The sequence below is a fragment of the Macrobrachium rosenbergii genome, chromosome 25, assembly GCF_040412425.1.
Source record: "Macrobrachium rosenbergii isolate ZJJX-2024 chromosome 25, ASM4041242v1, whole genome shotgun sequence".
NCBI lineage: Eukaryota > Metazoa > Arthropoda > Malacostraca > Decapoda > Palaemonidae > Macrobrachium > Macrobrachium rosenbergii.
The window spans coordinates 47,548,780-47,569,430 of NC_089765.1; the positions used below are offsets into that span (position 1 = coordinate 47,548,780).

The following is a 20,651-nucleotide window of genomic DNA, read 5'->3' on the forward strand; positions in this document are numbered from 1 at the left end:
CCAGTCTTGGTAACCTGAGAAGACATTTCTTTTCTCAGTTTGGGATGGCGACAGTAATTACCTCCTCTCTGGAATACTCAGGAAAGGAAGTAAATTTCAACCATGGTAGTATTTTCAAGTTTGTAGGAACTAAACTCCTTAACAAAATATAATTTATTTTTGTCGTCTTAAGAGCTTTTAGGATTTTAACAAGTTTTATAATTTAAGAATTTTATTTTTGTTACCATTTTACAGCTTCTTTATAATAAAACTATTTTTATAACATATATTCTGGTTTCAATGACCTCTGCTGTTGTGACACCAAATAATTAAATATTAAATCAATCAATCATTCAGTTAGTTTTATGAAAAAAATAATTTTACTAATAAATTTTTTAATGTCAACTTTTGTAGTTGTGACATAAGATGATTTAATAAATCAGTCAATCTTTATGCTGCATATTGCAACGATAGAAAATTCATATTTTAGTAAATGGAATTATGAAAGCCAAGTATCAAAGAAAAACATTTATTAATGAAAATGTAATTCACAAAAACACCATTCTAGTGAGTCACTTAAAATAACATTCATAAATTTCTAGTTTTATACCAAAAAAAAAAAAAAATTACAAATTTTTATAAATACCATACATAAAATTCATGACTGACTAAGCCCTTCTTTCATTTGTCCTTCATTCAAATTGTGTGAAGTAAAATATGTAAGCTTTTAACCATAAAAATACACAAGGTCAAAAAGTTCCCGTTATGACCTCCACAAGGCTATAAAAGTTCTTTATCAAACTGGTCGAAAAGTTCATGAAAAAAGGGTTTATTTCCATGTCCTTTGAGTTGGACACTTAATAATGCTAAATATTAGCATTAAGATGACTTGCCTTTTTTGCATTAAAGCATGACAAACCACTTTTTTTATTCTGTTACGCTACCAGAGCAGTGTTATTTACCTGAAATTAATCTTCATGATCATTATTGCCTTATCTGAGGTGGTCCAGCCATCATTGGAGGCCGCATACCTCCCGGACCCATCATCATAGGACCCATTGGTCCACCCATTGGAGGGCGCATACCTGTAAAGGATACGAAAAATTATTTAGCACTTTTAAAAAGTGTAACAATAGTACGATTTCTTCTCTTAGGTGGAGCAGAATTCACCCTGATATGTGCTTTCTGAAATACCATTTCATTATTAATCAATCTTCAATTCTGAACCTATATAACATGAAAAAATATATAGAGTATATTTTATATATATATACATATATATATATATATATATATATATATATATATATATATATATATATATATATATATATATATATATATATATATATATATATATATATATATATATATAAACAGGTACTCTATAGCATCAAGATGCAAATGTTTTAATTTTTAACTATGAGTGACCATAATGTGGATGAAAATTCACTCTGACAGTGAACTAATAAAATGTCCTATCTATGTGTAGTCACCACATCTGGCCCTTACGCATACCTTTAGAAATATAAAACACTTCCTTATATTCTATACGGCTTATGAAAAGAATTGCGGTCTATGCTAGTCTCAAAATAAGACCCGGTTGTCCCATTAAATAGTTTAAAAATAATAATAATGCAGACAAGTGTTTTGAGTTCTTATAACATTAAAGGATTCTTTAGCTTTTGATGTTTACGTCCCCATTTGCCACAGGAGATATAAGTGAAGATTACTCTTGTTACTAAATCTCATACATAAGCTGTCCTTGCATATCTTAGGTATCCATTTTTGCTTACATTTTAAACACTACAGTACCATAAATTTTTTCCCCGGATCAAGATTATGATGCTGGTCAGCCACAGAAATAGTACCCAAATTAACTTCTCTAACCACAACCCAAGCGCTAATTCCAGTGGGGCATAATCTGGATTGATTCTGTCCAGGTTACCAAAGGATTTGTTCCTCACCATCATCAGTACAGGGTTAATTAAACCCTCTCCGCAACTGCATTTTTAAAAATATTACTTTTGAACATTATTTCACATATATCACAAATCATTCTGGAAATTTTGTCCCATCATTTAAAAATTAAGAAAAGAAAATAAACCTCTTAAGGAATATCACCTTGGGATTCACAGTTATATTATATCATTAATTACCATAAAGATAAAAATAGATGGATAATAGTGCTTTTACCAGACAAGGTGAATATACAGTATGGTTTAAGCAGTAACGTTAATACTGAAAAATGATAGAACAGCAAGCAAGATTCTTCAAGAGTATGGCATATGCAAGTGAGAAGTGGTTGTGAATAACCAAAGCAATACAGATGAGTTATGTCATGAGCAGCCTGCGTAAAAAAAAATGCTGCTGCTATGGAGGCCAAAGTTCACAGATACAATGAACACAGTAAGAAAAGCTGCCCCTGCCAATCATAGAATATTCAACAACAATTCAGTCAACATAACATTTCCTTTGTATTGTTTTGGTCACTTAATAGCCACTTGCTAGTAGTGTTAAATGAATTTCTCATTTCTCAGTAATAATCCTAGAGCTTAAAATATACTGGACATATATAGGCTCAGATGGATCCAACTGAGAGTTAACTGAAGTCATTTAAAACCTCTAACCAAAATTTTGCATTTCTCAACATCTTGAAATAACTACGACTGCCAGGTAGCTGAGATTCTGCACAGCAATTACTTCTTTCAACCATGTTTTGCAACTAGGTTAAAAGTTAAGTATATCTTAGTTTAACCAGACCACTCAGCTGATTAATAGCTCCCCTAGGGCTGACCCGAAGGATTAGATTGATTTTACGTGGCTAAGAACCAACTGGTTACCTAGCAACGGGACCTACAGCTTATTGTGGAATCTGAACCACATTATGACGGGAAAAAATTTCTATCACCAGAAATAAATTCCTCTAATTCTTCATTGGCCGGTTGGAGAGTTGAACGCTGGGCCGATAGCGTGCTAGCTGAGAGCTCTACCCACCCCTCCAATTTGCAACTAGGTGGCATCAGTGTCACATGAAATGCATAAATGCAATGTCTAACTCCCTTATATTGAGGTGGTGACCATATAACCAGTAATATAAAACCATAGGCTATGACACAGTTTTATAATGGCTTTCCTCTGTAAGAATGTACAAATACTAAGAGTTCTTCATATACTGTATACCCTTCTCCATGTCTCCTGGGTCTTACTAAGAGTTTTCATCCTACTGCTCCCTGTAGGGGGTAGTACCATCAGTGAACCTCAGGCAGTGCACTGAAGGCAGGTTCTTTGCAGCGTCCCTTTGGCCCCTAGTTGCAACCCCTTTCATTCCTTTTTTTTTGTACCTCTGCTCATATTCTCTTCCTGCCATCTTACTCTCCATCCTCTCTTATCAATGGATTCGTAGTGCAACTGTGAGGTTTTCCTCCTGTTATATTTCTCAGACATTTTCACTGGCAAATTCTGCTTCAGCACTCAATGGCCTCATAGGTCCCAGCACTTGGCCATTGTCCTAAATTCTACATTCTGTCCTGTTCATCCTGCTGCTTGTATATTCTATTACTGTTTTGACTAACAACTCTGTTGTTCTAAACACTGTCCACCTGAGAAGCCAAATATTAGTTACTGGACCAACAGGACAGACAAAATGCTCACCTGGCATCATACCCGGTGGCATTCCAGGTCCTGGAGGTCCCATCATCGGTGGACCCATCATAGGACCTCTAGGACCCATTGGGGGCATCCCCATATTTGCTCCTGCCATTCCTGGTGGACCCATGTTGCCCATCCCTGGTCCTCTTGGTGGGCCTCCTGGTCCAGCCATGTTAGGTGGTCCTCCAGGGCCTCCTGGTCCATTGGGACCTCCAGGACCACCAGGTCCTCCTGCAATCCAAGAGAAAGAAATATTGTCAATAACACAAATAACAAAAAAGTTACTTCATGTTACAAAAAATTAATGTCCTTTACAAACCATCCAAAAAGTCTCAGCAAAGTTGATTACATTTACCTGATGCAACATAATAACCAGCAGCTTTATGATACTGATACGTACCCTGCATATTTGCTGGTGGAGGAATCGCTGCACCTTTGGGGATCTTGCCAGCCTTAAATGCAGCAGCTGTAAAATGACATACGAAAAGGATGTAATGAAACAATACTGGTTCACAGAAAACCAAAGATTGATATTAATTTCAAACTAAAAACATTTTGTACATGACTGCAGATGAAAATACTTAAGTGATGGTAAATGACCGAAAAATAAGTACTGCATTAATAAAGAAAAATTACTATATAAAAATAATGCACTGTATTAATAAGAGAAAATTCTGAGTGCTTTCAACAAATTTGTAAAAACTAGCTGTCCTAAATAAAAAAAATCTTTACCTTTAAAAAATTTGAGGCCTTAATCCAGACCACTTCCAGGTGAACAAGAAATACAATGAAGAGCTTTGTCCCTTAACCATAACAGACCAAACAAGTTTACTCATCATTGAAACCAGGGAAATCTCTTTTCCCTAGTTTGAATCTAAATGTCCCCCTAAACTCTTTCTCATTATTACCTCAACCTCTTTTATATTTTATCAGCTTTTTCCTACCTGGTTGTCCAACCTCTAACTTTTCATATCTCTCTTGATCATCAGGAACAAATACCGTTGCTAGCACTGGAGTTCATATTCAAAACCAACAGTAAAGTTCCAGTGCTTGACCTTAAGGCCAAATCTCATCAATCAATCACTTAAAGCAGTACAGTAAACCCCCCATATTCTCGTTCTCATGATTCGCGGACTCACGTATTCACGGATTTCTCTGTAGAACGTATCTACCAATTATTCACAGAAAATTCACCCATTCGTGGTATTTTTCACCGAGAAATATTCACTAATTACTGTATTTTCATCTCATTTTCATGACTAAATGCACTTTTTGTGATAAAACTATTAAAATACTCAGGTAATGCTCGAGTTACAATAATTCGATTTTGCAATAGGGTAAGCAATTAATACCGATACGACAATATTTATAAAATATTTTTAAATTTCGCGCGGGCGCAAGCAGCAGCGTAATTAGGCAGTGAGAGAGCCCAAATTACAATTGACAACTTTTCCTCTATCTTTTTATCCTATCTTCTAGTTAAAAAAGTAAAATAGAATGATAAAAGTATTGTTAGCAAAGTTATGCTCTTGCGTAAATGTGTACAGTCATAAACACCCGACCGAGAAACTGTTGTTTTGCTTATAACCGAATTGGATAACAACAGCCGTTTACCTGGTATTTCAACCATCGCACGGTAATAAACAATTACTATAGATTATAGCACAAATGACGTTAGGTAGAATAGGACTGATATATTTTTACATTATACCCTTATTCGGTATGGATAAAAGATCATCAAGGAAATATACTGCTAAATTTAGGCTGCAAGTTGTAGCTGAAGCTGAGAAAACAATGTTCAAGCTGCTAATGACTATACTGTAAATTATCGTGCATCGGCAACATGGATGAAACGCGATCGTAATTAAAATTGGAGAGAAAGTATTTTAATCAAAACTACAGGACACGAAAGAACACATTACTGTTATCACTACACCGATAAACAATACATACGTAAGCTCGTATTATGATGAAATCAAGTGAAAATAGCGAATGGAATCTTGAATTTTTTAATACAAAACAAACGCCCCCCAACCGGCCATCGTCGTTCGTCATCTATTGACAAGAATAACAGATAAATTCATTTCACGAGACGTATTTTAGTTATATTTCGATTTGAAAATAACCTTGCCCCATATAAATAAAGTATCTTGAGATTCATTTATGCTAACTAGAAGCAAGAAAAGGGCTCTGAACTAAATTAAATACGGCGAAATAAACAGCGCATTAACGATTTCCAAACCAAAACACTGATCGCTATGACTGCAATTTATAATACAAAAGCAATATAAGAATATATATACAATATTATTGGATACAGTGAATTAAGGCATAACATTTTAAAAGATCCATGGAAAAGATAAATATTTGTTATGCTGACGCTTGTATAATATGATATGTGAATAGAGTACAGTATAATGTGGGCTACGCCACCATTTATGTATACGATATACCATAGTGGAGGTTAAGCTAATTCTTGTTTGTTATTCAATTTCACTTTGCATGAACCTCGAGAATTAGCTGATATTAATAATTACTATACTGTGTATGTATAGAGTATACATACTTTATAGTGTAGGCTAGGCTACCATATATGTATACATGGTACCGAATACCCTAGTGTAGGCTAGGCTATGTTCGAGATACGTTTTGGTATTTCTTATGTTTTCTCCAACAAATGATGGTTTTTTTTGGAACCTAACCCCATCGTAAGTAGGATAATATCTGTATAAGCATTTTTAGTTTGTTTTGTGTCTGTTTAACTATCAAAATAGGCAGTTCTAAGTGTTTTTAGAAGAGTTCTAAGTATTTGCGGGTTTTAGCTATTCGCGCGGGGGGGGGGGGGGGTGACGCATCCCCTGCAAATCTGGGGGTTTACTGTAATACAGTATTCTTGTATTTTTGCATAACTGAGTCTTTTCTCCCACTATTTAGTCCTATTTTCTTTGCCAGGTTACATCTTGAGAATTTTGAGCAGTTATGGGGTTGAAAGTTTCACTTCACTGGTATACTTTTATTTTTTTTTTTTCAAATATGGGACTGTATTATTTGACTTATTAAAACAATTTTATCTACAGCACAATTTCTCAGGAATGGTTAAATATTACAAAGTAACCTAATAAAGGCAATCATCAGTTTTCTGGAAAAACAAACTGATAACATTTGTCACTTCCATCAACAATCCTCTCTACTGCCGCCATATAAATCTAATCATAATCACTAACAACTACCTTTACAAAGACACTGGACATGGTGTAGTAAATGCTGTACAAACAATGATAACTTGACACCAGAGAGGGGGACAACTTATGACAAAAAAAGCTGGGTTACATAATCAACATGCCCCTAGACACCCAACTCTACCTGACTGTAAAATAAAAATATACACTCTTGAATCTCCTAGTCTTTCCCCTGTCTATGGCCTGTCAAGTTAAGCCTACCATAAAAATGAAAGCAACCTACTACATAATATAATGCAAACAATATTCTCTTACTTGTGGCATCAATAAGATTTTGCGCCTGTTCCTCCATCCATTTTTGATAGTAGATCTTTACATTTTCTTTATGTTTTCTTCCTTGGCAGTGTGTCTTTCGGACTGACGGCTTAAAAGGAACAAAACAAAGTTTATGAAAATAAAGACCCAGGTACTCTAGCTAGAGCATTTTATAATAGTATTCATTAGTGTGACTCAGGTTAGTCTTTTATAATAGTATTCATCAGTGTGAGCTGGGGCAGTCATTGTACTTGGTAACAAGGTTGTTAACTGGTGGTTGTGGGGGAGGTGAGGGGGAATACCCCTCACTCATCTCATGTCACCATTCACTTCTTTCCTTTAGCCTTAGGTATAAAGCAGTGTGGTGGCGGGGCACTTGGTCTCTAGGAGCAGGTCCTTTTAAAAGAGTACCTAACACATGAACTGGGTAAAAACCATCTTGCTGTGCACGCCTATCCCTCTGTGTCTCTTTGGAGCAACCACATGCACCCAACCCTGAAAACAAGCACGTGCACACGTCCAGCGGTAACCCTGAAGGATCACATTTGGGCAAGGCAGGGGCAGCCCTCGTCTTAAGAAGGTGTGTGCAAGTTCACCTGCCCTGCCAGAGATATGTCAGCCCCCTCCCCTCCCTCCTGAGAAGGAGTGCACGCATGAAGTCCGCCTGTGAGGCCTTAGACTTCCTCACCTTCCTCCTACATAAGAGAAGAGAAGCTCAAGAGGATGAAGAAAAACTTGATGACAAAGAGAAAGAACAGCCATAGAGCTTCTTCCCTTTCCTCTCCCAAGTTTTGCTGGCTTCATCACCAAAGGGAAGGATAAGGCAGGGGCTCAAGAAGTAGTAGTAACTGGAGGATCAGCTGCTAGAAGCAGGTACTTTTGCAGGTACTGTACTCTCAAGAAGACGTCTCCATACCTAGAACGTCAAGCTCAAATAAGGCTGAGGGTAGGGTAATTGCTAGGGGGACACCATCTTCAACAGCAACATCACCCTCTCACTAGAGGGCATTGCTAGACTCCTTCACAGTTTAAGTACCAAAATGCCCCAGAGGGATACAAGGAAGACAGTGGAATAGGAAAGGAACCAGAAGTATTCAGAGGGGGGGTCACCGGAAATAATTTCCAATCAGCAAAGCCAGTGAATGCTTCTTGTCCTTCCTCCTCCTACCAAACTTCTCCAATTGCAGAGATGTCCAACCAACACACTCCTTGTAGGGGAAGTGTGAGTGCACATCTTCCCACTACAAAGGAAACAGTACTTGTTTAGGTCTAACATTATGGGCAACATGATGTGCCTATGCCCACAAAACAGTACTGATCATGTTCTTTTTTCAATGCCTTAGGATACAAATCAAGGATAAAAGCAAGCAAAACGTAAGCAGAAAAAAAATCTACTCATCCAAAGACCATTCACCCACTCACCTCCACATAACCACACATTAATAACTTTATTAACAAGTTTGATGTCTGCTCCAGCTCACATTGAGGAATACTCCTATATAAAAGGAAATGGTTTGTATTTTTGTAGGAAGAAATAAGTGTGCTGAGTATTTAGACAAAGAATCTACTGTACAGTACTACATAGTTCAAGCATCACATAATACAAGAATGCAATGCCTATGGAAAACAGCACATATAGTATATACTGTCTCTAAATGCATCCAGGAAAAAAGTACTCGTAAGAAAATTGATTAAACTAGAAGAATAGATATCAACATTTAAATCACCTATATGTGTACTAGTGGTACACTGATAGTTCTGACAGTTGAGTGATTTTTCAACATAAGGCAGTGAAAATTTATTTAAAAATCAATACATGTATTTCTAATGTTAATAATGTAGGCACTCTTTAAAGACTTTTAGCAAAGCACTTATATAGTTTTAAATCTTTAAACACAGCTATGTAATATGCTTCAAAGCATGACAGACATTAATAAGTTATGAGGAGCATTTCACAATACAGCAATGAATTAATACAGTACAGTATACCATGATCAAAAAGCAATATGAAGTTTTCATAATAAAACTAATATTGTAATACTTACCTGAACACCTGAATTAGCCCTGGTTACCTACCAGCCCGAACTATATCCCCAACTCATTACCCACTAAGTGGGTAATTAACTGTCAGCGTTACCAACGCTTACAGGAAAATCTAACAAATGAGTTACCTAGCGTACCGTTGGCAACGCTGCTGCAAGTCCCGGCTGTGTATGGCGAGAACCCCACTGCGTTATTCATTAATCAGATTGAAGTGGGGAGGAGGGTGGGAATCATTCAGGTGTTCAGGTAAATATTACAATATTAGTTTTATTATGAAAACTTCATATTGCAATACACTCCTGAACACCTGAATTAGCCCGATTAACAAAATTTAGTGGAGGTGGGTTCAATTAAGTCAGACCGACCTACCAACAAGTAAAGCAGGTAACTCATTATCGTCTATTCTGCATAAAAAACAACAAACCTCACCTGGTAGTCTACTCAACAGGTGGGGATGCCTGGAAGGAGAGTACCCTTAACGTCAGTCTCGAGTCATGGTACTGTCTGGGTCGAGCTACTTCCCATGTGGTATTCAAGGAAAACCTCCCACGGAAGAAGGGAACTAACTCCCATGTGGCTAATCAAAGCCTCGCATGTAGCGGAGCCTGGCGAACCTCCCATGTGGCTATTGGTAGCCTCTCATGTATGGAGGGGAACGACGAGTCTCCCATGTGGCTATTGTAGCCTCTCATGTACGGAGGATAAGTTGAATGTGCAGTCGGAGCTTCCGAATCATTGCCGTCCGTTGCTGTCGATGCTGTGCCGAGAGGTTGAATAAATCTAGCTGAAAACCACCTGGTTATACCTATCCTCAGTTTCGTAAAAGAATTCCGATTCACTGACAAAACTACTCCACTATCTTATGCTGTCTAACCTTGCCCTACTCTCCCCACCCCCACCTTTCATCTACCCTTTACTAAAGAATTGAATTGGCATACAAAAGGACCCAGCGAGTAACCCTTATCCGGCGAAATTGAATGTCCTTAAGGTAGAAGGAAGTGAAGACTGATACTGATTTCCAAGTAGCTGCTTCTAAGATTGCCGACACCGAGAAATTCTTGAGAAATGCCGGCGATGTCGCTACCCCTCTAATACTACGAGCTCTTGGGGCGTTCAGAGGAGTTCGATGGTTCGAAAGAGACAAAGAATTAGCCGACGCTTGTTGTATTACCTCTCTTAGGAAAAACTAATAGCATTCTTCGAGATCGAGTGTGAAGGACGTCTGGGAGAAACGAATAACGTTCTCGGGTGAGGCAACATCTTTTCTGTGCGTGATAAATAAGCCTTCAGCGCCCTGACCGGACATAATAGCATTTCTGAGCGTCACCTCCCACGAAATCTTCTAAAGGCGTTACTCTAAATGCTCTGGGTAAAGGATTCGATTCGATTCGATTTAGCTTCAAATTCCGGCAAATATGACAGAAAAATATCTTTCCCTGAGAAAGATACAGTTCTTGAGACAGCTCGAATCTCTCCTACTCTTCTAGCTGTGGCCAGGGCAACTAGAAATAATACCTTCTTCGTTAACTGTCTTAATGACAGTGTTTCTAATGGCTCGTATTCTGACGACCTAAGGAGAGTCAATACCACCGCTAAATCACGATGGTGCCCGAAGAGGGAAGAACTGGGCGTTCTATCTTAAAAGACCTTAAGAGATCGTGAAGTATTCTACTGGTCGCCAATTCGGGAGATGGAAACGGAACGTACTACTAAGCATTGATCTGTAACGGCGGTCGAGAGTACGAAAATTTCTTTTCTTTCCTCAGAAAAAGAAGAAAGTCCGCTATTTTCGCTACCGTTGGTAGTGAAATCGATGACCTTGGTTCCGGCACCAACTGCGATAAACTGCCCACTTGGCCTGATATAGTTTTCTGGATGATCTTCTCAGACAGAAAGACAGTTGGCGAGCCACTGCCTTAGAGAGTCCGGCATGATGTGCTGCTCGCTGGATAGTCTCCACGCAGCTAGCTTCAGCACGCGGAGGTTCGGTGGAAGTGATGGAAGTGCGGCTGTCTGAGAAGATCTTTCCTCTCTGGAAGGAAAACCGGAACATCTATTAGTAAATCGAGAAGGTCCGGGAACCAAGGTCTTTGAGGCCAAAAAGGGCAAATCAACGTCATTTCGGTGTTGTAGGAGATCCTGAGTTTCATTAACACTTGTTGAATCATTCGAACGGAGGAATGCATACGTTTGCATGTCGTTCCAAGAATGCAACATGGCGTCCGTCCCGAGCGACATGGGATCTTCTACTGGGGAGAAGTATACTGGGAGGCGAAAGTTTAGTCTCGTGGCGAACAGGTCTATGGTTGCTGGCCATTTCTTCAATAGAAGTTGAACTTCCTCCTGCACTAACGTCCATTCCCCCTAGAACCTCTTGCGACCGGCTTAGGCGTCCGCCAAAACGTTGAGTTTCCCGATCTGAATTGAGGAACGAGAGTAGTCCTGTGGCACTCACACCAGCGGAGAATTCTCTGGGCGACTTGATTCAAAGTTTGTGATTTTGTCCCCCTCCTTCTTGAGGTATGACACAGCGGATTACGTTGTCGCAAAAGAGCGCTACCGTCCTGTTGCTTAACTGATCTGCGAAGCAACTTAGAGCCTCTTCTACTGCTCGTAGTTCTCTGTGGTTGATGGACTCCCTCCGATCCAGATTCGTCCAAAGGCCTCTGGCCTGACATTCCTCAGGGTTGCTCCCCAACCCTGATCCGAGGCATCTGTGTACAGATGGAAATCTGGAATGGGGAGTCAATCTTCGCCGATGGTCAGATGATATTCTTCTGACCAGCACCGAAAGATCCTTCAGGCAAGAATCGTCCCAGACTATGAACACGTTCTCTTCCCGAAAGTCCCAGCGATTCCTGAGACATGCCTGAAGAGAACATCCGGAGACGAGACCCTGGAATTAGGAGAGAGGGGAGGCCATCCTGCCCAGCAAGCTCTTCCATAGGCTTACAGGTTGCGCTCTGTTCGATCTGAATGTTTCTAGTTGGCTCAGAATTGCCAAAACTTCGTTCCTCCGTCGGAAAGCCCTCAAACGACGCGTCTGAATCGTTATCCCTAAGTACGTTTTTGTCTGAGCTGAAATCAAAGAGCTCTTTTCTAAGTTGATGCGTATTCCCAACTTTTGACACAAATTCAGTAAAAGTCCCTCGCCTGCAAAACTTCCTCTACTGGCCGAAGCCTGAACTAACCAATCGTCGAGGTATCGCCTCATCCTGAAACCCCGACGATGCATTATCTCTGAAATAGGAGACATCACCCTCGTAAAGACTTGAGGTGCTGTGGTCAGACCGAAGCAGAGGACTCTGAACTGAAATGTTCCAGTTGGACCCGAGAATCGAAGGAACTTCCGAGATTCGGATGGACCGAACTTGGAGATAAGCGTCCTTGAGGTCCACTGAAATCATCCAGTCGTCTCTCCGGACCGACCAGCAGCACTGACTGAGAAGTTTCCATATGAAACTTCGGGGAGATGATGAACCGGTTGAGACTCGAGAGATCTATGATGGGTCTCAAGATCCTCCCTACTTGGAGCCACAAAAATCCGACTGTAAAAACCTTAGGAAGAAGGAGCGGGTTCTAATGCCCCTTTTTTCCCAGAGGGCTCGGACTTCTGCTGCTAACGCTATTCCCTGATGGAGGAAGGGGAATAACTGGGAAGATGAAAACGGTGAGCTGGATAGAGGAGGCAGGGAGCGAAAAGGGACTCTGTACCCCTTCCTTAACACCTCCACTACCCAACTCTCCAGCGCCATACTCCTTCCAGGATTCCCAGAATGGAGCTAGGCAACCTCCTACCGGTGCAGGCGAGGGAAGTGTCTCCTATTTCCGAAAACCCTTCTTAAGGACAGAAGGTTTCGGATCTGAAGTGGAAGCTGAAGTCTTGGATGAGAAACGGACTTTCTTAGGGGACCTGGTTGGTGATTTGGAACGGGTCCGCTTGGCTGGAGATGTCATCCTGGAACCTCGGAGATCTAGAGGACTGTGCTGCCACTCGAATCATGGCTTGCTGTGACTCGACAGCTGAAGAAGAGGAAACGAAATTTACCATCGAAGCTACATCTTCCTCCCTGAAAAGACTGTTGCTGAGCGCCAAAGGTGCTCTCAACAGAGCCCTTTTGTGAATATCTGGATAATGCGGAGGTAGATGGTTCAGAAAGAAATCCCTCCTTTTCTTACCGAAGGAGGTCGTACAACCGGCCTGATAAGCCAGTCCCATTGACACCGAAGTGATGAGATTGTCGAACAAAACCGGGTCCGAGGGAGAATAACCGTCCTGTTTAAGGAACCCCATTAAACCAGATAACATCCACATCGAATGGGATAGAGCCTCCGACTGAGAACGAAAAGTGTCTTCCAAAATACCGCTTCTCTCGCCGTGGACGAAACCAAACGATTCGAAGAAGGGACCCTAGATAGAAGAGCTTCCACTGATTCATTAAGAGGTACCTAACACCCGCAGAAGGGTTACCCGCAACCTTGTAAAAACCCTTACGAGAAGGAAGTAAGGAGAAATCCTGCCTACCCGACCCAATTAATGCCGCTAACCTACCGTCCGCCTCCCTCAATGCCTGCTTGACACGGCCAAACCAAACTAGATTCTTTGGTGCATGAGCCACCACTGGTTTCGTCATCGCGAACAGTGACTCAAACATTGCCTGATTAGGTTGAAAAGGTTCTTCGGAGCCTTGGACTGTGGGTAAAGAGCATGAATGAAGTCCACCATCCGCTTGTATTCGCTCGTTCGCTGAAGGAGAACAGGCTTCGATACCGGATCCTCTTCCTCGCAAGAGAAATCCTTATCAGAAAGATCCGACCGAGTCGAGACAGGAACAGAGACAGGGTGACCCTAGAAAACGCTGGATCAGTTAACCCGAACACGAAATACCTGAGTGCGCAAGACGCACACCTGGGGAATCAACCGCAATGTTGCGGGCAGCCGAGAAGGGTTGCGCAAAACCCGCACTCTCCAACAATGGTGGAGCTACGCTGAGCCAGACACACCTGGGCGAACCACGCCCCCTCAGAAAACGGAGAAGCCACAATACTCGCCAACCCCGAACTAGGCTGAATAACAGAAGCATGCTGATGAGGAATCGCCGCAGCAGACACTCCGCTATTTGCGGAAGAAGAACAAGGTGGGAAAAACTCATGTTGACCATAGCAACCGAACCCGAACCTACAAAAACCGTCCTAATCGGAGGAACAGACACACATGTTGGAAAGGTAGAGAAGGAAGGTACAGTAGGAGGGAAGAGAGAAGAAGAAGAAGCCACACTCGGGAAACCACCGGAGACCCTGCCGATGATGTCATACATGTAGGGAACGCACCAGACGGACCGGAGCTCACAGGAGTTTCGCATGGGAAACTGCGAGTGCGAACCCGGCGATTGTGGATGATAGGTTACCCAAAACCTAGCAACTGGGTGATTGTTGAGACTACCGGGGCCGAAACATTGAACACGGGAACAGTCGCACTACCAGATGTCGCAGCAACAGGCTCCGGAAGACGAGAAACATATGATTTGTGGAAGATTGTCCGAAGGCAAGTCCGTTAACGGTAGAGAGCTCGGATGAGCGAGAGAAGAAACCGAAAGTCTCCCGAAGAATGACCGAAACGGAAGGTTGAGAAAAACCCATAGAAGATTTTGAAACCATAGGAGAAGAGATGTCCGTGGATACAGAAGAAGCCATAGATTTTAAGGAAAGAAATAGACCGATTCTGTTCCCCCCTGATAATCCTGTAAAGCATCATTTGTAAATTCAGGTAGATTTTTCAAAACATGCTCAAAAATGTTGGAAAACCCAATATTAAAACAATTTCTAACCAAAGATCTGTAGCCTTTAGAGAGTCCCAACAGATCAGCATTATACTCTGCAATGTTCAGCAATTGATCTATTGAATTGGACTCTGAAAGGGACGAAGGTTTGTCCCGAGGGGGAAGAAGAAACTTGGAAGAAGAGAAAGGGATACTTTCCAACCTATCCACACTAGAAGAGCTAGGAACCAAAATTGAATCATCCTCTACCGAATTCGCAACCTTTTGTTGCAGAGAGCCTACTGCGGGAAAAAGAACCGCTGTTGGATCCAACAATGGAGCCGCAACCTTAATGACACTTGACTCCGACTGCACCTTCAACTTATCTCCCTGATTCTTTACTACCGTCCTATCTCTAACTGTCTGCGACAATCCTAAATTAGATTTTACCTTAGGACTTACGTTACCAGGGTGAAAAGGGAAATCTGCTGCTGACACTGCCTGCTCCGCGCCGGGGGCCGGTAGATCCTACCTTTGAGGTTTGCGGTTCTCCATGACCCCGGCACCCGTTAGGGCTGATTCTGGAACAGGCAGGGGAGCTGAAAAAGAGCGATTAGGTTCTGTGTCCCTATTAACTTTTTCCTGATCCTTTATCTCTGTTAGTTTTGACATGAAACTTGAAAACAAACTAGACATGCTGGCTGACAATTTGTCTTCTAATTTCCTAAATAATTCTGACTCTAAAGCCTCTTTGTCAAAACCCTGAGTTTCTACCGCTGAATCCTTACGTTTACTCTTAGAAGCTAATGATTTCCTATGCTTGAGATAATCCTCCATCTGTGTTGTCGACCATGACCTACACTCGTCACATCGCAATGTGACGCTACATTGTACCTTCCTGCAATTTATGCACAACGAATGTCTGTCGTTTTTAAGGGTACTCATCCTTTTCTTGCAGGCGGTGCACGAACGATGGGCTGCGGTGTCTCCAGCGGTAGCGATCTCGTCGTCACGGCAGAAGCAGATGTGGAAGCCGAGGAGTTGTCCAAGGGTGGTGTCTTATCCATTTTATCCATTTCAAAATCCAAGCCAGGCCAAGTCAAAACGGGAGAAAGAACAATCCAGGAGAGAAGGGGGCGATCAAACCCAGTCCAAGTCGTTACCCAATCCAAAAATGAAAATAAGGGGGTCGGGCTTATAACCAAAATTTCGCCTGATGTAGGACAAGTCCTAGCAGCACGGCGAACAAAAAGCAATTGGGGTTCTCGGCCATACACAGCCGGGACTTGCAGCAGCGTTGCCAACGGTACGCTAGGTAACTCATTTGTTAGGATTTTCCTGTAAGCGTTGGTAACGCTGACAGTTAATTACCCACTTAGTGGGTAATGAGTTGGGGATATAGTTCGGGCTGGTAGGTAACCAGGGCTAATTCAGGTGTTCAGGGAGTGTATTGCAATATGATTTTTATATACTCAACATATGCATAAGGGAAGGAACAGATTAGAGTTAAGTTCTTCAGATTACATGAAGGCAAAATCAAAATCCTAACCTATGACGTATTTCAAATTTATATTAGACAAATGACTCACCAGACCAAATACTTACAGAGTCATGTGTAAGGTACGTGTCACAGTAATCACAGTAGTATCTGAAAAAACAGAGGGAATTTACTTCAACATGCATTATGGTAATAAATACCTCTACTTGAAAAAAAAAAATTTCTTTTTCCATTTCTGATTATACATAATGTTAAACTCCACCATAAGAATGGAAAATGGATGTGGCAGAGATGGAGATGTTGAGACGGATGTGTGGAGTCACAAAAAGGGATAGGATCTGGAATGAATTTATTGGAGGAACACTTAGCCTAAGGTAGGGGATGTATCCAAGAAGGCCCAGGAAAGAAGACTGCAGAGGTTTGGTCATGTTATGCAGAGAGAAGGTCATGTGTATAAAAGGGTTATGAGCATGGAGGTGGCGGGAAGGAGACTAAGGTGGAAGGCTGAAGTTCAGATGGAAGGATAAAATAGTGAACGACACGTGGGAGAAAGGTTTAATAAGTCAGGATGCATTGGGCAGAAGAAGGTGGAGAAGGCTGATAAGAAACTGTGACCTCATATAGAAATGGGTAAAGCTGAAGACAAAGAATAAGTTAAACTTCACCACGATCTTTCATACATAAACTGACAAAATATTTGCATAAAAATGAAAATAAACAAAAACCACTGAAATAGTAAACTCCCTAAACATTTTACAGTATTTTGCCTGCCTGTTTGTTAACAGTTTTCTTAGCCCTACTTTTGCAAGTTCCCATGCAGATTATGATAAGACTTATTAACTGTTTTTAAAGTGGAGCCACACACTAAGTTAAGTAAGTGGGGTCCAAGGGGGCAGTGAAGTCCTCCATCCAGATAAGAACCTCACATCTTACGTTAGGTTACGTTAGATTAGATTAAGTTCCAACACTAGGGTATTATTTTAAGTTATGGGGCCCTATGATAAGTTAGGTGGGGACCTGGTATCCTAGGTTAGGATAATTAGGTTAAGTGTGGTTGGTCAAATAATTTGTTAATGAAATGAATGTCGAAAACATCCAAAGCACATATTACAACACAATTAAATATTTTCAAAATGCAATAATGGTTTAAAGTGAAATTTTACCTAAAATTCACCCTATTATACATCCGCTATGAAGGTACAGCTATGCTCAGAACTGATGAGACATTACTGCATAGGATTTTGTTCAAAACTCATGAACTGGCAACCTAACATGCTTGATATTTATCAATTATTTCATAACAGTGAAATCTGTCATATATTTCAAAACTACGAAAATATCACCTTTAGCCAAATTTTAGAAAGAGTTATGAAACATTTTCACAATTTTTGTCCACTCATCACTGATGCATTTGACAAAAAAAAAAAAAAAAGTCATCCTCAACCTCGTTTCAAATAAGAAAACTTTGAAAAAATTTGTCATAACATTAATATTGCTTCTAATGCAACAGTAAAATCTGAAATAGTCCTATTTGATTGTTTTTACACCTTAACGCTGAAAAAATTTAAATAAGTAAATACGGAAGTAGAATGCATCCACCAAAATTAACGGGTGTGCGGAGTGTGTGAAGCAACCATTAGAGTGGCGGTGCAACATTGAACCACCTGGTGTAGCATAGGTCTACAATGAGCAGTGAAAATGAAATTATCTTGAAACCATTTATTTTATATCTGTCATGGGAATATTTGGATTTTCATAAAAATAAAATAATTCAAGTTATATATATTTCTTGACCACTTCAAAAATTATGGCTTACTAGCAAATATTCGCCTATGCAATTATTCTTTTGTTAAAGCCAAGATTTTGTTCCTAGGCTTTGGTGTGTTAGACTTCTTTACTTACTATATACGAGTATACATTACACTTATCATTCACATCTCTATATTAACAATTTCTGGCCAGAAAGCATGTGAAGTTATCTACACATTCTTGCACTTCAAGTTACCTTATGAATGAATAAATTAAGGTACCAAAAGTGAGCAGGACTTTCAAGTGTTCCATAGGCCTTAATATTAATGCTAATATCTATTAGTATTAATAGCCATCTTCTCCATATAATTAAAATCATTATTATCTTTCATTCTGCAATGAACAAGTAATCTATACAAATAAGTTCTTTAGTAACAGAGATTACATCTCAGAAGGCTTAGATGATTTTTTAAGCCTATAAATAATTTTGCAACATGCAGGCAGCTTGAACACAGCCTAAAACTTCAACATCCAAAGACAACTTGTTGTAATTCATATTCCTATTTTGAAAATGTTGTTATGACTGTTGGGCTTATTAGGTCTACTGCTGTAATGCTTCAGAAGTAGTTATGCTGACCAGCCCAAGGAGCATGTTAATCGCGCTGCCACTGACGGTCAGTGGCACCGCTAACCTTATCACACCATGCTTTGAGCTAAACAATGTGAAAACAAAATTAGTTCAAATCACATATATCATGAACTATACCAGTGCATAAAAGGGATCATATTTATATAACCACAGGGAAAATAGTGCTAGCTGTGAATTCGCAAACTTGTCAACATCTATGACATTAGAAATAAAAAAAAAGGCTTAACACTGCTTGGCAACATTCCATTGAGTCTGAGATTCTGGATGATACAAAAAGAATCATGTCACACCAAATTTGATTATAGCTGTACCACAATCTGTGATTCTTGCACACATCAACCACAAGTAACCTACCCACCACAATGCCAGGCCAAACTCGATAATTCTGTATATTAGCTCCGCGCCTGTTTTTACCTTTTCAACTGTTTTTTTCTACACTTTTAGGGGTTCTGATACTGGCGGTGCATCTGTTTGTTGTCGGCCAAATGGAATGTCCCTTCGCAGTGTTTAGTACTGGCCCGGGGGGGGGGGGTGGTTGGTTACCCATAGGTTAACAAGTTGTTGCACTTGCTGGACGGGATATGAACCGTTCGAAACAGACGTAGCTGTGCTCTGTCTTGTGAAGATCGCGTACGGAAACCCATTGTTGGATGGACTTCAGGGCTTAATTACAGGTTGATTACACTCGAGCGCCAAAGGTTAAAGGTAAATTCATAATTAGCAACCAAAAACTGTAGAAAAAGTCAAGTTATAGTGCCGTCGCCGCCGCGGAGCTACTATATAGTTCTACCCCAAACTCATTCAAATCCCCCCACAAGACCAGCAGGGGCTACGCAAAGGCATTAGCCTATAGCCTATGCCTAGCCCTGACTGCCTAAGTTTGTCTGCTAAAGCTGACCGTTGTCCTAATCTCACTGCATGGCTAAAATAGCAGTATCGGATAATTACTGCTCTTTTCAACATTGTTTATTGCTTAAATGTCTTTTTCGAATTTTCCACGTTATGATAATAGTCCTGAATGAGCGGCCTGGCCTAACCTTTGGCTAGTAAACAAACCCGGTAGCCTTCCTTTGAAAGGACAGTAATTATCCTAGCTAGGGTATCCTCCACGCACATTCAATATACTTTGATATTAACATGAAGCCTTCTTTGAAGTAACACTGTAATCCCAAAAACTCGACCAACAATCTTTCGTTTACTTACTTTGGCATGGTGCAGATGAAGCGATAGACGCTACCAATGCTTACAAGACCTCTTCAGTCAGACGTGTACTTCTTCTTCTTCCAGCTAGCAGCAGGTTATTCCAAAATGTAAACAATTCCACTACTCTGCACGAAAAAAAGGAAAAAAATTAACAGACAAGTGGTAACTGGTTTAATAGAAGGAGAAAAGGAAAAGATAGTAGACTTAGAATTACCGATGAATGAAATTAATGTGTAATTTATAATGCAGAGTGAGGTGAAATCTGCATGTTCAATTTATGGATATCTTCCATATGTTCGTTCACGAGGAAGCCTGCTTGATAAAATCAAGCCATTTACGTCATTATTATTATTATTATTATTATCATTATTATTATTATTATTATTATTATTATTATTATTATTATTATTATTATTATTATTATTATTATTCAATACAGAGCGACTGGAAGGAAATCTCAGTCCAATAAGAAACCGGAGAACTACTACAACGCCGATCATTATCCATATTTATTTTCATCACCGACTTCTTCTTCTTCGTTTAACGTGCTTTTTCCCATTTTTCATATGGGGTAAGCACGATGCCTTCTTTTTGAAGGACTTTGATTTGGCGTTGGGGTAGGCCTG

At 40.3% G+C, this 20,651-nt stretch overlaps 1 protein-coding gene across 1 annotated transcript; it reads right to left on the bottom strand.

Moving 5' to 3' along the window:
- Nucleotides 1–494: 494 nt before the first annotated feature.
- Nucleotides 495–20,145, bottom strand: snRNP-U1-C (small ribonucleoprotein particle U1 subunit C). The gene is made up of 6 exons (XM_067127572.1): nt 20,026–20,145; nt 16,532–16,574; nt 7,125–7,233; nt 4,031–4,096; nt 3,634–3,861; nt 495–1,064 (listed from the first exon to the last, which is right to left on the bottom strand). The coding sequence occupies exons 1-6, from the start codon at nt 20,031–20,033 to the stop codon at nt 964–966; spliced, it is 555 nt and encodes a 184-aa protein (XP_066983673.1). The 5' UTR covers nt 20,034–20,145; the 3' UTR covers nt 495–963.
- Nucleotides 20,146–20,651: the final 506 nt, after the last annotated feature.